The sequence below is a fragment of the Entelurus aequoreus genome, linkage group LG19, assembly GCF_033978785.1.
Source record: "Entelurus aequoreus isolate RoL-2023_Sb linkage group LG19, RoL_Eaeq_v1.1, whole genome shotgun sequence".
NCBI classification, from domain to species: Eukaryota; Metazoa; Chordata; class Actinopteri; order Syngnathiformes; family Syngnathidae; genus Entelurus; species Entelurus aequoreus.
This window is the reverse complement of record NC_084749.1, coordinates 19,336,139-19,358,526: the sequence shown is the minus strand read 5'-3', so window position 1 is coordinate 19,358,526 and position 22,388 is coordinate 19,336,139. Positions and strand designations below refer to the sequence as shown.

Below are 22,388 nucleotides of genomic sequence, written 5' to 3'. Positions count from 1 at the left end.
ATGATTTGTGATTCGTATTTGTAACTAGAGATGTCCAATAATAGCTTTTTTGCCGATATTCCGATATTGTCCAACTCTTAATTACCGATTCTGATATCAACCGATACCGACATATACAGTCGTGGAATTAACACATTATTATGGCTAATTTTGTTGTGATGCCCCGCTGGATGCATTAAACAATGTAACAAGGTTTTCCAAGATAAATCAACTCAAGTTATGGAAAAAAAATGCCAACATGGCACTGTCATTTTTATTATTGAAGTCACAAAGTGCATTATTTTTTTTAACATTATTTGGACTTTCCCTGATTACATGGCAACAGCTGTTTCTAAGGGAGGGGGGTCGTAAACAGCCATCACCTTTGACTACAAAACAGTTCAAAGAAAAGGTCGTAAAAGAGTTCAAAGAAAAGGTGTTTGGAGGGGAGTCAGGCCCTGCTTCCTCTCCGCTTTGTAGATCTCGGGTCAAAACAAAAGCTTCCTGTGGATTACAATAGAAGAAAGAAACCGACGCCTTCATGTCGCTTCCCATCGTACACAGTGGAGTTTTACAAGCCTTCTGCTTGGTAGGATCAAAGACAGCTTTTGTCTGCTCGCCGGGAACTCATTGAAAAACAAAGTTTTGTGATAATTTAGATACAATTATTCTGACAATATACCTCGGAGGAACATGTTTTTTTTAGGTTTTTTTGCCGTACGAGAACATGACGAAGCGTATGTCGCGCTGGGCTTCACTGTGGCTACGGTGGGAGACGAGGAAAGACTGATGTGTTATTTTCTTTGATGTTGATAACGATACAATGTTATGCAGAGGTGTACTTGTAACAATTTAAAAGACAAATTATAGCATTTATCAGTGGTATGGAATAAAAATCACTTTTCGAATGAATCGTGATTCGTATTTGTAACTAGAGATGTCCGATAATGGCTTTTTTGCCGATATTCCAATATTGTCCAACTCTTAATTACCGATTCAGATATCAACCGATACCGACATATACAGTCGTGGAATTAACACATTATTATGCCTAATTTTGTTGTGATGCCCCGCTGGATGCATTAAACAATGTAACAAGGTTTTCCAAAATAAATCAACTCACGTTATGGAAAAAAAATGCCAACATGGCACTGCCATATTTATTATTGAAGTCACAAAGTGCATTATTTTTTTCAACATTATTTGGACTTTCCCTGATTACATGGCAACAGCTGTTTCTAAGGGAGGGGGGTCGTAAACAGCCATCGACTTTGACTACAAAACAGTTCAAAGAAAAGGTCGTAAAAGAGTTCAAAGAAAAGGTGTTTGGAGGGGAGTCAGGCCCTGCTTCCTCTCCGCTTTGTAGATCTCGGGTCAAAACAAAAGCTTCCTGTGGATTACAATAGAAGAAAGAAACCGACGCCTTCATGTCGCTTCCCATCGTACACAGTGGAGTTTTACAAGCCTTCTGCTTGGTAGGATCAAAGACAGCTTTTGTCTGCTCGCCGGGAACTCATTTAAAAACAAAGTTTTGTGATAATTTAGATACAATTATTCTGACAATATACCTCGGAGGAACATGTTTTTTTTAGTTTTTTTTGCCGTACGAGAACATGACGAAGCGTATGTCGCGCTGGGCTTCACTGTGGCTACTGTGGGAGACGAGGAAAGACTGATGTGTTGTTTTCTTTGATGTTGATAACGATACAATGTTATGCAGAGGTGTACTTGTAACAATTTAAAAGACAAATTATAGCATTTATCAGTGGTATGGAATAAAAATCACTTTTCGAATGAATCGTGATTCGTCTTTGTAACTAGAGATGTCCGATAATGGCTTTTTTGCCGATATTCCGATATTGTCCAACTCTTAATTACCGATTCAGATATCAACCGATACCGACATATACAGTCGTGGAATTAACACATTATTATGCCTAATTTTGTTGTGATGCCCCGCTGGATGCATTAAACAATGTAACAAGGTTTTCCAAAATAAATCAACTCAAGTTATGGAAAAAAAATGCCAACATGGCACTGCCATATTTATTATTGAAGTCACAAAGTGCATTATTTTTTTTTAACATTATTTGGACTTTCCCTGATTACATGGCAACAGCTGTTTCTAAGGGAGGGGGGTCGTAAACAGCCATCGCCTTTGACTACAAAACATTCAAGGAAAAGGTCGTAAAAGAGTTCAAAGAAAAGGTGTTTGGAGGGGAGTCAGGCCCTGCTTCCTCTCCGCTTTGTAGATCTCGGGTCAAGACAAAATCTTCCTGTGGATTACAATAGAAGAAAGAAACCGACGCTTTCATGTCGCTTCCCATCGTACACAGTGGAGTTTTACAAGCCTTCTTCTTGGTAGGATCAAAGACAGCTTTTGTCTGCTCGCTGGGAACTCATTGAAACACAAAGTTTTGTGTTAACTTAGATACAATTATTCTGACAATATACCTCGGAGGAACATGTTTTTTTTAGTTTTTTTTGCCCTACGAGAACATGACGAAGCGTATGTCGCGCTGGGCTTCACTGTGGCTACTGTGGGAGACGAGGAAAGACTGATGTGTTGTTTTCTTTGATGTTGATAACGATACAATGTTATGCAGAGGTGTACTTTTAACAATTTAAAAGACAAATTATAGCATTTATCAGAAAAAAAATCACTTTTTGAATGATTTGTGATTCATATTTGTAACTAGAGATGTCCAATAATAGCTTTTTTGCCGATATTCCGATATTGTCCAACTCTTAATTACCGATTCTGATATCAACCGATACCGACATATACAGTCGTGGAATTAACACATTATTATGCCTAATTTTGTTGTGATGCCCCGCTGGATGCATTAAACAATGTAACAAGGTTTTCCAAGATAAATCAACTCAAGTTATGGAAAAAAAATGCCAACATGGCACTGTCATTTTTATTATTGAAGTCACAAAGTGCATTATTTTTTTTTAACATTATTTGGACTTTCCATGATTACATGGCAACAGCTGTTTCTAAGGGAGGGGGGTCGTAAACAGCCATCGCCTTTGACTACAAAACAGTTAAAAGAAAAGGTCGTAAAAGAGTTCAAAGAAAAGGTGTTTGGAGGGGAGTCAGGCCCTGCTTCCTCTCCGCTTTGTAGATCTCGGGTCAAAACAAAAGCTTCCTGTGGATTACAATAGAAGAAAGAAACCGACGCCTTCATGTCGCTTCCCATCGTACACAGTGGAGTTTTACAAGCCTTCTGCTTGGTAGGATCAAAGACAGCTTTTGTCTGCTCGCCGGGAACTCATTGAAAAACAAAGTTTTGTGATAATTTAGATACAATTATTCTGACAATATACCTCGGAGGAACATGTTTTTTTTAGGTTTTTTTTCCGTACGAGAACATGACGAAGCGTATGTCGCGGTGGGCTTCACTGTGGCTACTGTGGGAGACGAGGAAAGACTGATGTGTTATTTTCTTTGATGTTGATAACGATACAATGTTATGCAGAGGTGTACTTGTAACAATTTAAAAGACAAATTATAGCATTTATCAGTGGTATGGAATAAAAATCACTTTTCGAATGAATCGTGATACGTATTTATAACTAGAGATGTCCGATAATAGCTTTTTTGCCGATATTCCGATATTGTCCAACTCTTAATTACCGATTCAGATATCAACCGATACCGACATATACAGTCGTGGAATTAACACATTATTATGCCTAATTTTGTTGTGATGCCCCGCTGGATGCATTAAACAATGTAACAAGGTTTTCCAAAATAAATCAACTCAAGTTATGGAAAAAAAATGCCAACATGGCACTGCCATATTTATTATTGAAGTCACAAAGTGCATTATTTTTTTTTAACATTATTTGGACTTTCCCTGATTACATGGCAACAGCTGTTTCTAAGGGAGGGGGGTCGTAAACAGCCGTCGCTTTTGACTACAAAACAGTTCAATGAAAAGGTCGTAAAAGGGTTCAAAGAAAAGGTGTTTGGAGGGGAGTCAGGCCCTGCTTCCTCTCCGCTTTGTAGATCTCGGGTCAAGACAAAATCTTCCTGTGGATTACAATAGAAGAAAGAAACCGACGCTTTCATGTCGCTTCCCATCGTACACAGTGGAGTTTTACAAGCCTTCTTCTTGGTAGGATCAAAGACAGCTTTTGTCTGCTCGCCGGGAACTCATTGAAACACAAAGTTTTGTGTTAACTTAGATACAATTATTCTGACAATATACCTCGGAGGAACATGTTCTTTTTAGGTTTTTTTGCCGTACGAGAACATGACGAAGCGTATGTCGCGCTGGGCTTCACTGTGGCTACGGTGGGAGACGAGGAAAGACTGATGTGTTGTTTTCTTTGATGTTGATAACGATACAATATTATGCAGAGGTGTACTTGTAACAATTTAAAAGACAAATTATAGCATTTATCAGAAAAAAATCACTTTTTGAATGAATTGTGATTCGTATTTGTAACTAGAGATGTCCAATAATGGCTTTTTTGCCGATATTCCGATATTGTCCAACTCTTAATTACCGATTCCGATATCAACCGATACCGATATATACAGTCGTGCAATTAACACATTATTATGCCTAATTTTGTTGTGATGCCCCGCTGGATGCATTCAACAATGTAACAAGGTTTTCCAAAATAAATCAACTCAAGTTATGGAAAAAAATGCCAACATGGCACTGCCATATTTATTATTGAAGTGAAGAGTTAGTGCTGCAAGGGGTTCTAGGTATTTGTTCTGTTGTGTTACGGTGCGGATGTTCTCCCGAAATGTGTTTGTCATTCTTGTTTGGTGTGGGTTCACAGTGTGGTGCATATTTGTAACAGTGTTAAAGTTGTTTATACACTCACCCTCAGTGTGACCTGTATGGCTGTTGACCAAGTATGCCTGGCATTCACTTGTGTGTGTGTGAAAAGTTGAAGATATTATGTGACTGGGCCGGCACGCAAAGGCGGTGCCTTTAAGGTTTATTGGTGCTCTGTACTTCTCCCTACGTCCGTGTACACAGCGGCGTTTTAAAAAGTCATACATTTTACTGTTTGAAACCGATACCGATCATTTCCGATATTACATTTTAAAGCATTTATCGGCCGATAATATCGGCAGTCCGATACTATCGGACATCTCTAGCTGGTACTTAAAAAGTAACTAGGTAGTCAACATGTGGTTTGGATGGATAGAAACATCTTTATCTAGATTAGAATGTACAAGGCCATCATGGCCATTATTAGCTAACATTTCATCATGTTTGACAGGTGGTCAATGGCTAGTAATAGTTATTCATCCAGTCCTCCATCATTCTTCTTCCAATTGTCATAGTCTTTTGTTTTAGCATGAACCTCCACTTGCATCTGTTGCGTGCTTTGTCTTCACTTTCCTCAAGTCCTCTCCGCGCTCGAGGATCTTGTCCTTCAGTCAAAGACAAGACACTGACAGTCCAGAGGCAGGCAAGGGCTGACCCTTCGTGCCGTAAAATAAATCAACGCTGCATTCTTGCTTAAGTGGCTTTTTTTTAGTGCTTTCAAATTCATTTTCTTAAACTCCGGGCTGTCCTTGACCTTAAGGTTGTCACAATTTCTGAGTAATATCCGAAGATATTCCAGGTCGCTGGGATATCTAGGACCATCACGCTCCTTTGGGGGTGTTTTGAAGAGAATGTTTTAATGGCATTGAATATGTTTGCAATATTTCCGGTACAATGGATTTAGTTTTTAATGTGTGTTGAAAGATCCTTACAATATTTTAGGATTCACCATCTCTGGCATTTTAAAGAAAATATGTTCCTCTAAAACATTCACTCTATAAAATGCATTTACATGACCTCTTTCACAGAGCTGGCAAATGTGGAGTAGTTGATAAAAATTGGCATAGTTTCCGAAGGTCAGAAATGTCTTCAAATCAGTCCGTAACTTCTACTTCTAGCAGTTTCTATGTTTTGCATAACCCACACACCTAAAATACTTTGAATATGTTCTCGAACCCTGATAAGAATTTTACTTATTGAAGGATGCAAATTTTTAGCTGCTGTATTTGGCACTAGGAATTTACAATTTTTTTATGGGGTGTACCGATTAGGGTTGTCTTGATACCAATATTTTGGTACCGGTACCAAAATGTATTATCTAAATAAAGGGTACTTTATTTTCCTGGCTTTATTTGAACAACAAATCTTATGATACATTGAATATAGGTTTCTTATTGCAATCAAAGAATAAAATCATAAAACTGCTGCGAAGAGGCACTGGCTGAGGCTCGCAGTAATCCCGCCTCCTTGTGCCGGTTAATGCACCCCCGCCGTAGAATGCACCCCCTGACGGGAGTGTTATATCAACTAAAGCCCACACTTAAACTTTCCACGTGCAAGATTGAATCTATTTAAAAAAGTTATTTAATAAGAAGCCAAAAAGTGCAAAAACAATAATGTTCGTGTTGGAGGAGTTGTGAAGGACTGCAGGGCCACAACATTAGGTACACCTGCAGACTGCAGCACGGATTTCATATTTCATTCATTCACAACTCCTCCAACACGAACATTATTGTTTTTGCACTTTTTGGCTTCTTATTAAATAACTTTTTTAAATAGATTCAATCTTGCACGTGGAAAGTTTAAGTGTGGGCTTTAGTTGATAAAACACTCCCGTCAGGGGGTGCATTCTACGGCGGGGGTGCATTAATCCAGCACAACAGCGGCGCATGGACTTCATTTATAAGTAAAGGTAAGACCATAATAACGTTTTTTTTTTATATTAAATGTGCTTTTTTGTGTGCTACAGTTTGTATGTGTAAAGTTAAAGTTAAGTTAAAGTACCAATGATTGTCACACACACTAGGTGTGGTGAAATTTGTCCTCTGCATTTGACCCACCCCTTGATCACCCCCTGGGAGGTGAGGGGAGCAGTGGGCAGCAGCGGCGCCGCGCCCGGGAATCATTTTTGGTGATTTAACCCCCAATTCCAACCCTTGATGCTGAGTGCCAAGCAGGGAAGAATGCTGGTATGAGCTTTTAAACACAACCCGTTAACTGCTGCCAATCAAATGGTGAATAAGATACTCTTTAGGGTTCATATGTTTGTAAATCTGACTGTGATGAAGTCAGTGCCTCACCAGCCATGAACCGCACCGCACATCACTGGTATGCAGTAACATTTTGTGTCAGTTCTCATTCTATTTCTTTGTCAAAAATATGAGGGACAAGCGGTAGAAAACTGATGGATTATAAATATTTGTTAATTTACTGTTAATATCTGGTTATTTTCTATTTTAACATGTTCTATTTACAGTTCCGTTAAAATGTAAGAAGCACTTATTCTTCTGTTGTTCGGATACTTACTTTTTGGGTGATATCACAAATTTGGGTATCAATCCGATACCAAGTAGTTACAGGGTCGTACATTGGTTATGTTTAAAGTCTTCATGTATCCAGGGACGTATTTTGTGATTTATAAACATGATAAAAAATAAAAAATGGAAAAAAACCATTGTGGTGATAAAAAAAATCTCGATGTAATCATTGTAATATCGACTAAATAGTTGATATAGTCTAAATCGATATCTGTGGAACCACCCATTTAAGATTCAGGAGCGCTAGCTTGTGGTTAGCGGTTAGCTACTGTATCCTCCTACGGTGTGTAGTGAAGCATGTTTAGCTATTCCTTGTCCTGCAGGGAGGATATTTGTAAGAAACGTCGATTATTCGTCGCAATAGAGGCGAGGTTAGTGATTTACAAGTAGCTAAAACATTATGGAGAAATGTTAGCCGCAAGCTAGCTATTAGCTAACTGTGCTTTAAAGCACCACTTGCAGGGCAGCGCTTTAGTGTTTATAGCTCCATGTCAGAATAATTGTATCTAAGTTATCACAAAACTTTGTGATACATTGAGTTCAGCTCGCCCTGCGAGAGGACAAAAGCTGTCTTTGATCCTACCGAGCAGAAGGCTTGTAAAACTCCACTGTGTACGATGGGAAGCGACATGAAAGCGTCTGTTTCTTTCTTCTATTGTAATCCGCATGTCTAGACCCGAGATCTACAAAGCGGAGAAGAAGCAGGGCCTGACTGCCCTCCAGGCACCTTTTCTTTGAACTGTTTTGTGACCAAAGGCAGCGGCTGTTTACGACCCCCTTCCTTTAGAAACAGCTGTTGCCGTGTAATCAGGGAAAGTCCAAATAAAAGAGGAGGCGTACAATCTTTCGCCAGAGCGTGGTGGAGACTGTTCAAGAGTATAGCCCAGACGTTTCTCCTCAAATTGAGCCAAATTTAATTCTGTCTCTGTTTAATTCCTTGCTTCTTTGTCTGTTTAATAGATGTCATCAGTGTTTGAACCTGACATTTATGTGTCGGGATATACCCCTAGCAATTTATGTTCATTGGAGCCTTAGAATCTTGGACAATTTGCGTTTTACACAATTTTGCCTGTTCACAAACACTGCTGATCGTGAAATAACAAAAATGTTGGTGTTTGTATTTTTTTGTGTGTGGTGTAGAAATTATTATCTAATTGATTAATATTGATAATTACAGTTCCTACACATGTTTGTTACATTCAAATTGTAATTACTGCTTGGTATGGAAAACGTGGAAATGATCAAATTTACAGTAGGAAGGGGATTCATATGGCCCCATTCGTCGCGGTCTACCTGACACATGACACGTGACGAATTGGGATGTGCACTACCCAGTTGAGTGTTGAATATCTTAAAATGTCTTTTGTGGCAATTCCAACTTTGACCACAGGGTCGGTTTCTATGTAGAGTGGCATTTTCTATCATTTTCAGCAGACTGCGTTGCAAAATGATTAACCCCCCCTCTCTTCCTCTCATGCGAGATCCGCCCAGGAATGGGGCCATATGAATTTCTTCTCAACTGTATGTTATTGCATCCCCTTAAATATGATCACGGTTTTATGATTTAATGATCAGTCTTACTAAAATATATCCCTGATACATGTTGGTTCATGCATGTTGGTTTATTCCCAACATGCATACAATTACAATATGATGCATCACACTATTACTGCTTCTCATTACAGCATGTCCAAAAAGGAGTAGGAAGAAGCAGAGTTTATTTAATCCTACCCCTTTTCGTGTCATAACAATTAATAATAGATTTGTTACTACTCATTTTGTAACACAACAATAAATATAAACAAATAAACAAATGAGTAAGTAAATAATGATTGAATACACAAATAACAATAAATGAAGTAATTTATGGTTCACAATATGAGATTAATAATATTATCTCTTTTTTTTTTTTAATTTTATCGAGATTTTTCTTCTTCATACTTTGAAAACACTTTGAGTTTAAACGGTTTTTTAAAGTGGATCATTTTAGTACTTTGTTCGATTTATTTGCTTAATCCATTCCATAATTTAGCTCCACATACTGATATGCTAAAGTTCTTAAGGGTTGTACGTGCATTCACATGATTTGAATTGAATTATTCGTTGATGCGACCGGATTTTTTTGGCAAATATTTTTTACCAGCACGTCGCCTTTCGTCTTTGCATCCTGGGGTCACGCCACAGATGTTTTAAATTGAATTTTTTTCTAATGTTACATTTCTCCTCTTTAGTTGTGCATTCTCACATATTATAGTTTGCTTTGTACATAATTTCATCTATTTGCAAAAAAAAAAAAAAAAATCTTTGAATTTTAATTTTACGGGGTGAAACATTCATTTTTTTTAGATCGCATTAAAATAATGCCATAAAAAGTCCTTAAAAGAAACATGAGTTTCTTCTGTTGTTGAAGCAGATTAGATGTGCATTAACCAAATTTATTTCAGAAAATACTTTGATATGCTAAGAAAAATTCCTCAGTGTCGGGAAATTCATGAAGCTGGATTCCTGTCTTTATAAATATGGCATAGAAGACGGGCTTTGCAGCTAATATACTCAAAATGCAACGTTTTTCATCGCTAATTACCTGACAAAGCTCCCCATTATTCATCGCAATTAGCTTTTCCTTGGTGGTCACCTTGTATTAACGCGCTTTGATGACCTTTTATTTCCATCAGCTCCAAGGATGGCGGCAGGTGTTGTCGGCTTTGCCGCTTTCATATGTTAATTGCCCATCTTTGCATCATTGCGGAGCCTTGAGTGCGCGCAAAAGCCCTTAAACACGTAACAATCGGCTAAAACAATGCCCTTCCCCTCATTGTCAAATGATTCATTAAGTGCTGTCATGTAATTGCCTCAGCATGAGGGCTGCGTTTGATATCGGTGAAATCCCCGGAACTTCCCTCCTCCGTTGAATAATGGCGCAATAATGGCTCCTGTATCTGCACTTGTTGCACACCTTGTCAGAATTAATAGGCCCGTTTTGAATATATGATGCTGGTTTTGTTGATTCTGTGCTGTCACACGTGTTGGCCCCTCCTCATTATGTGGCACTTTAGCACAGTGGGTATGTAAAATATATGCACATGCTGTCTGTGTGTCGTGTGTAGGTGTGTGTGTGTGTGTGTGGGTGTGTGTTGGGTGGGGGGTCTTAGAGGCATGTCATGATTTATAAAAAAAAAGATGAGACTTAATGACGCCAGAAGCCACAATGCATATTCACTAACGCGGTGGGTTGGGCTTTTGTGTTGAGTCGCCAGCCACTGCAAATTTACAGTGAGTGTTGTCGATGTGCAAAAACACACGCACACATTTTTATCATGTAATATTTGTTCAGAACACATTTTATTACAGCACGTACGACACACAGTATTCAATAAACGATTAAAATAATGAAATTTAATCTGCATTCATTCAGCCAGAGTCAATTTGTGTGTATCATGGGAACTGCTGTGGTGCTGATAGCCATCTTGAGGGACAATTTTAAAAGAGGCGTGTAGTATTGATGACATCATTTGCACGCAGCACCTCCTGAAATGTCAGGTAACGCACGTCCTGAATGCTGAGATGAGTTTGATTATGCAAATTATAATTATGTTCTTGAAAACAAATTACAATTGATATAATCCACAGACCTAAAAAAGCCTCTCCTTCACAAATGAGTAGAAAATTTACATTTTAATAATGTAATAATGTAATAATTGTATAATGTGATTTTTTTTTAAAACTTAAAATATTGTATTTTTTTATTTTGAAGAATCAGCCGAGAATATTTTCTAAATACATTTCGACTAATAAAACAATAATAATAAATAAAAAAAATTAACACAGTGAAATATTAATAAAATAAATATGTGAAATAAAATGCAACAGAAAAAAATAAATACAATACAAATAAGAAGACAGTGAATACGTATATATTATTACGTATTAGGAAATAAGGAAAGAAAATATACATTTAACATTTTATTTTATGACAATAAATTATTAGTCAAAAGTACCATGACCATCACATCCATTCTTTTCTACCGCTTGTCCCACTCGGGGTTGCGGGGGGAGCTGGAGCCTATCCCAGCTGCATTTATTCATTAATAAAAAATAAATAAAAATAAAATATTTATATAGTACAGGAATATAATAATTGTATTATTATATTATATTACTGTACTGTTTATATGTTTGTTTTATTTATTTTTTATTAATGAATAAATGCAATAAAATTAAAATAAAATATATATAGTACAGTAATATAATAATTGTATTATTATATTATATTACTGTACTGTATATATTTTTGTTTTATTTATTTTCTATTAATGAATAAATGCAGGAATAGGAAATAAGGAAAGAAAATATAAATTTAACATTTTATTTTAATGACAATAAATTATTAGTCAAAAGTACCATGACCATCATCAAGTTGAAATGCATTTTCCCTTATCCATCCATTCTTTTCTACCGCTTGTCCTTCTCGGGGTTGCGGGGGAGCTGGAGCCTATCCCAGCTGCATTTAATCAATAATAAAAAACATAGAAAAAATATATAGTACAGTAATATATTAATAAAATTAATACAACAAATAGAATACAATGGAAAATTATAAAATGCAATAATATACAATACAGTACAAATAATAACACTCAATATATAAAAAATATTGTGCATTGATACATATTTTTAAACTTAAAAAAATATACGTTTACATTTTGACTAATAAAACAACACAAAAAAACAATTAACACAGTAAAATATTAATTAAATATGTAAAATAAAATGCAACAGAATAAAAAAATACAATACAAATAAGAAGACAGTAAATACGTATAAATTATTATGTATTAGGAAATAAGGAAAGAAAATATACATTTAACATTTTATTTTATGACAATAAATTATTAGTCAAAAGTACCATGACCATCATCAAGATGAAATGCATTTTCCCTGATCCATCCATTCTTTTCTACCGCTTGTCCCTCTCGGGGTTGCGGGGGGAGCTGGAGCCTATCCCAGCTGCATTTAATCAATAATAAAAAATAAAAATAAAATATATAGTACAGTAATAATAATACAATTAATAAAACAAATAGAATACAATAGAACATTATGAAATGCAATTGTATACAATACAGTACAAATAATAACACACTCAATATATAAAAAATATTGTGCATTGATACATATTTTTAACATTTGAAAATAAATATACATTTACATTCGTATTTTATTATTAAGAATTATTAGTGAAATGTTGCATTGCCATCATCATTGCAACATTTATTTTTACAAATACATTCAAACAACAAAAATAAAAAATACAATTTACTAAAATAATAATTAAATTAACATACAAATATAAAATTGTATACAATGTAATATGAATAATATTACAGTAAATATATACAAATGATTATGAATTAATTAATAATTAAAATAATAATAATAATAATAATAATACTAATAATTTCAATAAATGTTTACATGTTTATCTTATAATAGTAATTTATTAGTCAAATGTTGCATTACTATCTTTAAGTCAACAATATTATACGGTTCATCTAAAAATTACATTTATTATACAATGTTTTGTTTTTTTAATTTACAGTAAAATAAAAAATACATGTGTTGTTGATGATATTATACACTTCATGTGTGTACCACTTACCTCTGACACATGTTTTAACTGACATTTTGGGATGAAATCAGTGCTGTCTGGAGCGTGTTAAATGATGGAGATCGCTGCACCGCTTTCATCCGGCGAATAAAAATGTAATCTGTTCTGCAAGGGCGGTCTCTTCTCCTCCAATAGCTCCATTTGTTGGTCTCGCCGCTGCGTGTTGACAGATGATAGCTCCAAGTCGTCTTCCTAGTTTGCCGACTCTATGTGTCACTTTCAAGTCCCATTAGCCGCCGGGACACAGTCCAACACCTTTACTCATGCAGGCACACACACACACACTTAACACCTTCTCTGCCACCAGCGTCCACTCAAATGTTTAAGTTTCCTCCCACGTGTCTCCTTATTTATTTATTCATTTATTTTTTTGCTATTGCTTGCTTTCATAGTACTTGTGTTTCAATTCTTTGGAAGTGTGTGTTTTTTTAAAGTATCTCTCTCGTTCTTTCAGGTTCGGAGCACGGTCAACAGGATCAAGGAGAGGAGAAAAGCGTTGAATTTTTCAGTACGTACTCCTTCTGTTGTGCACAAACACACATTTTCCTTACTTTTTTTCTTTTTGTGGAGGGAAACAAAATCCTCTCTCCCGTAGTGTCAATAAGAGCCGGCCACAAAACAACCTCTTACAGCCTCTCACTGGGCGACAGTCCATTTTAGACGCCCTTATAGATCAAATACACCCCCGTAACAGTACCCCCCCCCCTCTTTTTCCTCTCACTCTGCCCATTGCAGCACCTTCATCCCGGTAATGTCAACCTCTGTGGTGGCTTACAAGTTTCTAATCCAGGACAAGCTGTCCCCTGACATTAAAGTGTCAGGCCAGTATTTATACCTCGTTGGATAGTGCTGAGATGATACCCCCGTGTGTGTGTGTGTGTGTGTGTTTGTGTGTGCATGTGCCCAAGGAAAACACACCCTAAGCAAAGCACTTTTCAGACTGCTTTATTTGTTTTGGACATAATAATAATAATGATAATAATAATAATAATAATAATAATAATATACTTTATTTGTAAAAATCACTTTACATTGAGTAAACAACCTCTAAGTGCTACAGTGTATAAAAAAACAAAAATAAAATAAAAATAAAAAGATAATAACAATAAATAAAAAAATAAAATAAAACAGCCTAATAGCTAGAACTAGTATGCATACATCTAAAAAGAGGCTTTTAAAAAAAGAAGGGTTTTTAAGCCTTTTTTAAAAGCATCCACAGTCTGTGGCACCCTCAGGTGGTCAGGGAGAGCGTTCCACAGACTGGGAGCGGCGGAGCAGAAAGAATGCTTATTAACACGCTAGATTAAGGGTCATCACGTGATTAGATTTGCACAGTTTAACATGTCTGAAAAGGAGTCGGAAGTATCTGAGTTTATGCGAGTATAATACTACCCCTTCTCCATAGTTCCTACTGATAAGTCATTTTCGTCAGGGGTTCTCAACCTTTTTGACCTAAAGGGGGCCGCCCAGATATTAACACTGAATTAGTCATGTTACCTAATACATATATCTAACCTACTTACAGTTTACAATAGAGATGTCCGATAATATCGGACTGCCGATATTATCAGCCGATAAATGCTTTAAAATGTAATATCGGAAATTATCAGTATCGGTTTCAAAAAGTAAAATGTATGACTTTTTAAAACGCTGCTGTACGGAGTGGTACACGGACGTAGGGAGAAGTACGGAGTAGTTGCGTCTTCCAGTCATACTTGCCAACCCTCCCAATTTACCCGGGAGACTCCCGAATTTCAGTGCCCCTCCCGAAAATCTCCCGGGGCAACCATTCTCCTGAATTTCTCCCGATTTCCACCCAGACAACAATATTGGGGGCGTGCCTTAAAGGCACTGCCTTTGCGTGCCGGCCCCATCACATGATATCTATGACTTTTCACACACACAAGGGAATGCAAGGCATACTTGGTCAACAGCCATACAGGTCACACTGAGGGTGTCCGTATATAAAAAATCCGTTCATGAATGAGTACATCCGTTCAGCCACCGTGTTCAATGGAGAAGTCTGATCTACAAAATGTGCAGGCAGCATACCCCTTCCCCTTCGAGCTGTCCTGGATGAACTGAATTTTTTTTTTTTTTTTTTAAATCATTTTGGAACTTGCAAGCGTACTTCTTCTTCTTACTCGTCGTCGCCATGTCTCTTCTTCGTTCTTCTGCTTCGTCTCTGTTATGTTTTTGGACATTACTACTTGCTGTAGTTTTGAAGCAATGCATGATGGGAATCCGGATGTTGTGTGTCAGTGTATTAACGTGCCGGCTGGAATAAACACACGCTGAGAAATAGCTCCGTGCCTGCCTACTTTATATACCTATGGATAACGGAGACATATATAATAGTCTCCTTTTCAGGTGAGAAAGGACGCTAAATGCAGTGTCTTTAAGGCACGCCCCCAAATATTGTTGTCCGGGTGGAAATCGGGAGAAATTCGGGAGAATGGTTGCCCCGGGAGATTTTCGGGAGGGGCACTGAAATTTGGGAGTCTCCCGGGAAAATCGGGAGGGTTGGCAAGTATGTCCACTGGTCACACTCACCATTACCCCATGTGCCAAATAAAATTTCTTGGAGGTTGGTAAGCACAACCACAACTATCCCGTACATTAGGCGCACTGTTGATTTTTGCGAAAAATTAAAGGATTTTAAGTAGAGATGTCCGATAATATCGGACTGCCAATATTATTGGCCGATGAATGCTTTAAAATGTAATATCGGAAATGATCGGTATCGGTTTAAAAATGATCGGTATCTGTTTCAAAAAGTAAAATTGATGATTTTTTCAAACGCCGCTGTATACACGGACGTAGGGAGAAGTACAGATCGCCAATAAACCTTAAAGGTACTGCCTTTGCGTGCCGGCCCAATCACATAATATCCACGGCTTTTCACAAACACAATTGAATGCAAACGCATACTTGGTCAACAGCCATACAGGTCACACTGAGGGTGGCCGTATAAACAACTTTAAAACTGTTACAAATATGCGCCACACTGTGAACCCACACCAAACAGAAATGACAAACACATTTCGGGAGAACATCCGCACCGTAACACAACATAAACACAACAGAACAAATACCCAGAACCCCTTGCAGCACTAACTCTTCCGGGACGCTACAATATACACCCCCCGCTACCCCCACCTCAACCCCGCCCACCTCAACCTCCTCATGCTCTCTCAGGGAGAGCATGTCCCAAATTCAAAGCTGCGGTTTTGAGGCATGTTTAAAAAAAATGCACTTTGTGACTTCAATAATAAATATGGCAGTGCCATGTTTAGGGTTGGGTATCGTTTGAATTCGAACGATTCCAATTCCGATTCCGATTCCGATTCTTTGTTTCGATTCCGATTCCTGACGATTCTCGATTCCGATTCTTTTAAGAGGCAGGGTCAAAAAAAAGTTTAGGATATTTTAAATGAGCTAGCTAACCTACAGTCTTTCTGAATGAAATAGTCTGACATTCTCCATCAATTTTAATTCTATTAACTTTTTATGAACTTTACTATAAATTCCTCACAGGGCTGTTTTCAACTAGAATATAAATATCAAATCTAAGAACTTGAATGTAAATATTATAAATTATGAATACATTTTCCCAGGGGTACACTTTCCTCAAAAGAGCTTTATTTTTGAAAACCTCATGAAAACACATTTACACACACAAGTGTATGATGCTGCAGGAAACCTCATGAAAACACATTTACACATAAGTGTATGATGCTGCAGGAAACCTCATGAAAACACCTTTACACATAAGTGTATGATGCTGCAGGAAACCTCATGAAAACACCTTTACACATAAGTGTATGATGCTGCAGGAAACCTCATGAAAACACCTTTACACATAAGTGTATGATGCTGCAGGAAACCTCATGAAAACACCTTTACACATAAGTGTATGATGCTGCAGGAAACCTCATGAAAACACAATTACACACATAAGTGTATGATGCTGCAGGAAACCTCATGAAAACACATTTACACACACACGTGTATGATGCTGCAGGTACTTAAAAATGTTACCGTGCTCCCACTGATGGGCTAACCTGGTGCATAAAAGCAAATAAACAATAAGAAACAACTTGCAAAACCCGGTCCAGATTAGCAGCAGGTACAGTATAAAATCAGAGACAGTTCTTGTTTAGGAAAATGACCATATCCGCCTTCTCAGGCAGGATGTGTGAGCGTTCTGGACAGATAGTGTCTCCTGCTGTGGAAAATACACGTTCGCTGGGTGTGGAAGAAGCTTGAACGCATAAATAGGAAAAAGCGAGATATGACAGCAAAGGATAAGTCTTTTGTTGGTTCCACCGGACCACCACCATGCAGCAGGGTCGTCAGACATAAGTATCGGTGGAGCGTCCTGGTACATCTGTAGCTCTCTCTCCACTCGTTTCTTGATGGACATGGAGCTCTGTTATTTCGCGGTTATTTCATTTTTTTTTGTAAAGTAAAGCCACACTTTCGACCGCCAACGCCCGCTATCCATGCTTGAGCTTGACTGACTCGCTCGGCTATGCTAACACTTCCGGCGGTGGGCGCTTCTTCGTTGGTGTTCAGCGGCTTCTTCTTCCGGTTCGGCGGACATATTTTTTTCCGGTCGGCGGACTGGGTATCGAAAATAGGAATCGAAATTTAAACTTTTGAACGATTCCGGGAGAATCGGAAAGTTAGTCCCGGTTCCAATCGATACTCGATACTCGATACCCAACCCTAGCCATGTTGGCATTTTTTTCCATAACTTGAGTTGATTTATTTTGCAAAACCTTGTTACATTGTTGAATGCATCCAGCGGGGCATCACAACAAAATTAGGCATAATAATGTGTTAATTGCACGACTGTATATATCGGTATCGGTTGATATCGGAATCGGTAATTAAGAGTTGGACAATATCGGAATATCGGCAAAAAAGCCATTATTGGACATCTCTAGTTACAAATACGAATCACGATTCATTCAAAAAGTGATTTTTTTCTGATGAATGCTATAATTTGTCTTTTAAATTGTTACAAGTACACCTCTGCATAACATTGTATCGTTATCAACATCAAAGAAAACAACACATCAGTCTTTCCTCGTCTCCCACCGTAGCCACAGTGAAGCCCAGCGCGACATACGCTTCGTCATGTTCTCGTACGGCAAAAACAACTAAAAAAAACATGTTCCTCCGAGGTATATTGTCAGAATAATTGTATCTAAGTTAACACAAAACTTTGTGTTTCAATGAGTTCCCGGCGAGCAGACAAAAGCTGTCTTTGATCCTACCAAGCAGAAGGCTTGTAAAACTCCACTGTGTACGATGGGAAGCGACATGAAAGCGTCGGTTTCTTTCTTCTATTGTAATCCACAGGAAGATTTTGTCTTGACCCGAGATCTACAAAGCGGAGAGGAAGCAGGGCCTGACTCCCCTCCAAACACCTTTTCTTTGAACTCTTTTACGACCTTTTCCTTGAACTGTTTTGTAGTCAAAGGCGATGGCTGTTTACGACCCCCCCTCCCTTAGAAATAGCTGTTGCCATGTAATCAGGGAAAGTCCAAATAATGTTAAAAAAAAATAATGCACTTTGTGACTTCAATAATAAATATGGCAGTGCCATGTTGGCATTTTTTTTCCATAACTTGAGTTGATTTATTTTGGAAAACCTTGTTACATTGTTTAATGCATCCAGCGGGGCATCACAACAAAATTAGGCATAATAATGTGTTAATTGCACGACTGTATATATCGGTATCGGTTGATATCGGAATCGGTAATTAAGAGTTGGACAATATCGGAATATCGGCAAAAAAGCCATTATTGGACATCTCTAGTTACAAATACGAATCACGAATCATTCAAAAAGTGATTTTTTTTCTGATAAATGCTATAATTTGTCTTTTAAATTGTTACAAGTACACCTCTGCATAACATTGTATCGTTATCAACATCAAAGAAAACAACACATCAGTCTTTCCTCGTCTCCCACCGTAGCCACAGTGAAGCCCAGCGCGACATACGCTTCGTCATGTTCTCGTACGGCAAAAAAAACTAAAAAAAACATGTTCCTCCGAGGTATATTGTCAGAATAATTGTATCTAAGTTAACACAAAACTTTGTGTTTCAATGAGTTCCCGGTGAGCAGACAAAAGCTGTCTTTGATCCTACCAAGCAGAAGGCTTGTAAAACTCCACTGTGTACGATGGGAAGCGACATGAAAGCGTCGGTTTCTTTCTTCTATTGTAATCCACAGGAAGATTTTGTCTTGACCCGAGATCTACAAAGCGGAGAGGAAGCAGGGCCTGACTCCCCTCCAAACACCTTTTCTTTGAACTCTTTTACGACCTTTTCCTTGAACTGTTTTGTAGTCAAAGGCGATGGCTGTTTACGACCCCCCTCCCTTAGAAACAGCTGTTGCCATGTAATCAGGGAAAGTCCAAATAATGTTAAAAAAAAATAATGCACTTTGTGACTTCAATAATAAATATGGCAGTGCCATGTTGGCATTTTTTTTCCATAACTTGAGTTGATTTATTTTGGAAAACCTTGTTACATTGTTTAATGCATCCAGCGGGGCATCACAACAAAATTAGGCATAATAATGTGTTAATTCCACGACTGTATATGTCGGTATCGGTTGATATCGGAATCGGTAATTAAGAGTTGGACAATATCGGATATCGGCAAAAAAGCCATTATCGAACATCTCTAATTTTAAGTGCGCCTTGTAATCCAAAAAAATATGGTAACGTGTTTATGAGCGAGGGTGAACAGTTTGTGCCACAGATGAATTCACATTCCCAAAATACTAACCGCTGCAGCCCCCCCCCCCACCTCACGCATGCACACAAATTGCGCCTTGTCCCTTATTAGTGCTCACATGAACTTCACTCCGCTCCCTAAGATTGTCGTGCGAAGGCTTTTATAGCCGCTAACACTGCGTCCTACCCCTCCCACAGCACCCTGACCCACCCCACCCCGCAATATTCCCCACACCTTGCACCCGTCGGGTCATTGCAACAGGAATGAAACCATTAGTGGGCGCAGATTGATTTTTCCAAATATCACGTGCGAACCCCCTTGCTTCGACCCCCTCCGCCCCCTCGGAGATTGACACTGTAAGAATGCGAAGGAATTAAATAAATAAATAGATCCGATGTGTCTGCCGGACTGGGTTGGGGGGCTAATGGGGCCCCTTGCCACTGGTGCTGCTTGATATATTGGCCGCTCCCTCCGCCATCCACTGTCATTTTTACTGCTTGCTCTTGAGGTGGTGGTTTTCCAATCTCGCTGGGTTCCGCTACCAGAATGCGTTTTTTAGCCATCGCTGCCACCCGACGGTTTTTAGCTAATGCTGTTTTGTGCCATAAATCCTGTTTGAAATACCGTGTCCACCTGTCCTTTGGTTGGATAGAAGACATTTGGCTCTAGATGACCGCACATGGCCCTATATATCCCCTCGTTGTAAAACGCAGGATTGGGTATTGTGCCTCTCGCCTGCTGGAGAGGCTTTACCGGTCTTACTGCATATGGGGTCATTTGAAGATGAATGACACTTGTCGGCGCGAGCCAGACGTGTACGTTCTACTATCTGGAGCCAGTTTTGGTGTTTAAAGAAGATATAAACAATTAATGTGAAAAATTAGGTTCGTTATAGCTGATACGGTTTGATGTTAGGGGTGTTTTTTTGGTAAAGTTGGCCATATTAAATTGCCAGGTGGTGTACTTTAATCAGGACAGGAAGTGTTTGCACTAGAGATGTCCGATAATGGCTTTTTTGCCGATATCCGATATTCCGATATTGTCCAACTCTTAATTACTGATACCGATATCAACCGATACCGATATATACAGTCGTGGAATTAACACATTATTATGCCTAATTTTGTTGTGATGCCCCGCTGGATGCATTAAACAATGTAACAAGGTTTTCCAAAATAAATATATATATATATATATATATATATATATATATATATATATATATATATATATATATATATATATATATATATATATATATATATATATATATATATATATATATATATATATATATATATATATATTGTAGCGTCCCGGAAGAGTTAGTGCTGCAAGGGGTTCTGGGTATTTGTTCTGTTGTGTTTATGTTGTGTTACAGTGCGGATGTTCTCCCGAAATGTGTTTGTCATTCTTGTTTGGTGTGGGTTCACAGTGTGGCGCATATTTGTAACAGTGTTAAAGCTGTTTATATGTCCACCCTTAGTGTGACCTGTATGGCTGTTGACCAAGTATGCGATGCATTCACTTGTGTGTGTAAAAGCCGTAGATATTATGTGATTGGGCCGGCACGCAAAGGCAGTGCCTTTAAGGTTTATTGGCGCTCTGTACTTCTCCCTACGTCCGTGTACATATATATTTACTTATATATGTTTATGTGTATATTTATATAAATATATGAGTATATATATATGTTGTATATGTAATTTATGTATATAATGTTAATTTTTACCATCAAAATATTGTAAACCTGCACTCACCTGTCTTGTTTCACTTTCCTAAAGAGTTAAATAAAATTATCAAGAGTATATTATGACATAGAAATGTATTTGTTTATTTATTCATGCATTTGATTATATTTACTTTATATTCAATAATTCTATTTATTTTGGATTATTTGCAGTGTGCCTACTTTTTTATCTTATAATTTTCATTTTAAAAACTAACGAAGCGGAACAGTTTAATCATTTGTATTTTGTACTCTTACTGTAGCAAAAATGACCAAAACCCTGACAATAATACAAACCACGAGGACACGTAAATCAGGCGTGTGTCCAAAGTATCTCTTGGGGGCCATTTTTGTTATTGGCACAGTGGCACACTGTAAAAATAAACAGAAACAAACAAAAAAAATCATCAGAAAATGAGAAATTTTGCAAAAAAGACTGAACATGTTGATACTAACAACAACACAAAAATGTGTGTTTAAATATACGTGTAATGTTTTAAAAAAAACAAACTGTAAATATCAAACTTACTTGCACTTACCTACATTTTTTCACTTTTTTAAAAAACTTTGTAAATGATGAAATATGCACTTGTTAATTTTTTATGCACTTTTTATTCAACTATTGTATTCATTCAAGAAATATCTGCCAGCAGTTAGCAGTTTTTCTTATATTTTATAAAAAATGGAAAAAAGGAAGCTAAGAACTTGTGGCACTGTTTGATTGGCCCCGCAGCACATTATAGAAATAAAATCAACCAAAAAATCCTGCAAACATTTAGAAATTTAGCATGGTTGAAATAAAAACTAATAACTAATAACAACATAAAAAGGTGTCTATAAATAAATTAATATTATGGCTGTGAATCTTCAGGCACCACACAATTCGATTTGATTCGATTATTGGGGGTAAC

General features: G+C 37.5%; 1 protein-coding gene across 2 annotated transcripts in view; it reads left to right on the top strand.

Moving 5' to 3' along the window:
* Nucleotides 1-22,388, top strand: part of LOC133635174 (adhesion G-protein coupled receptor D2) — a 273,122-nt gene that overhangs the window by 124,714 nt on the left and 126,020 nt on the right. For both annotated transcript variants that reach the window (XM_062028051.1, XM_062028050.1), the window contains exon 22: nt 13,444-13,497. In XM_062028051.1, coding sequence (XP_061884035.1) covers nt 13,444-13,497 — 54 coding nt within the window. The remainder of the gene's footprint in view (nt 1-13,443; nt 13,498-22,388) is intronic.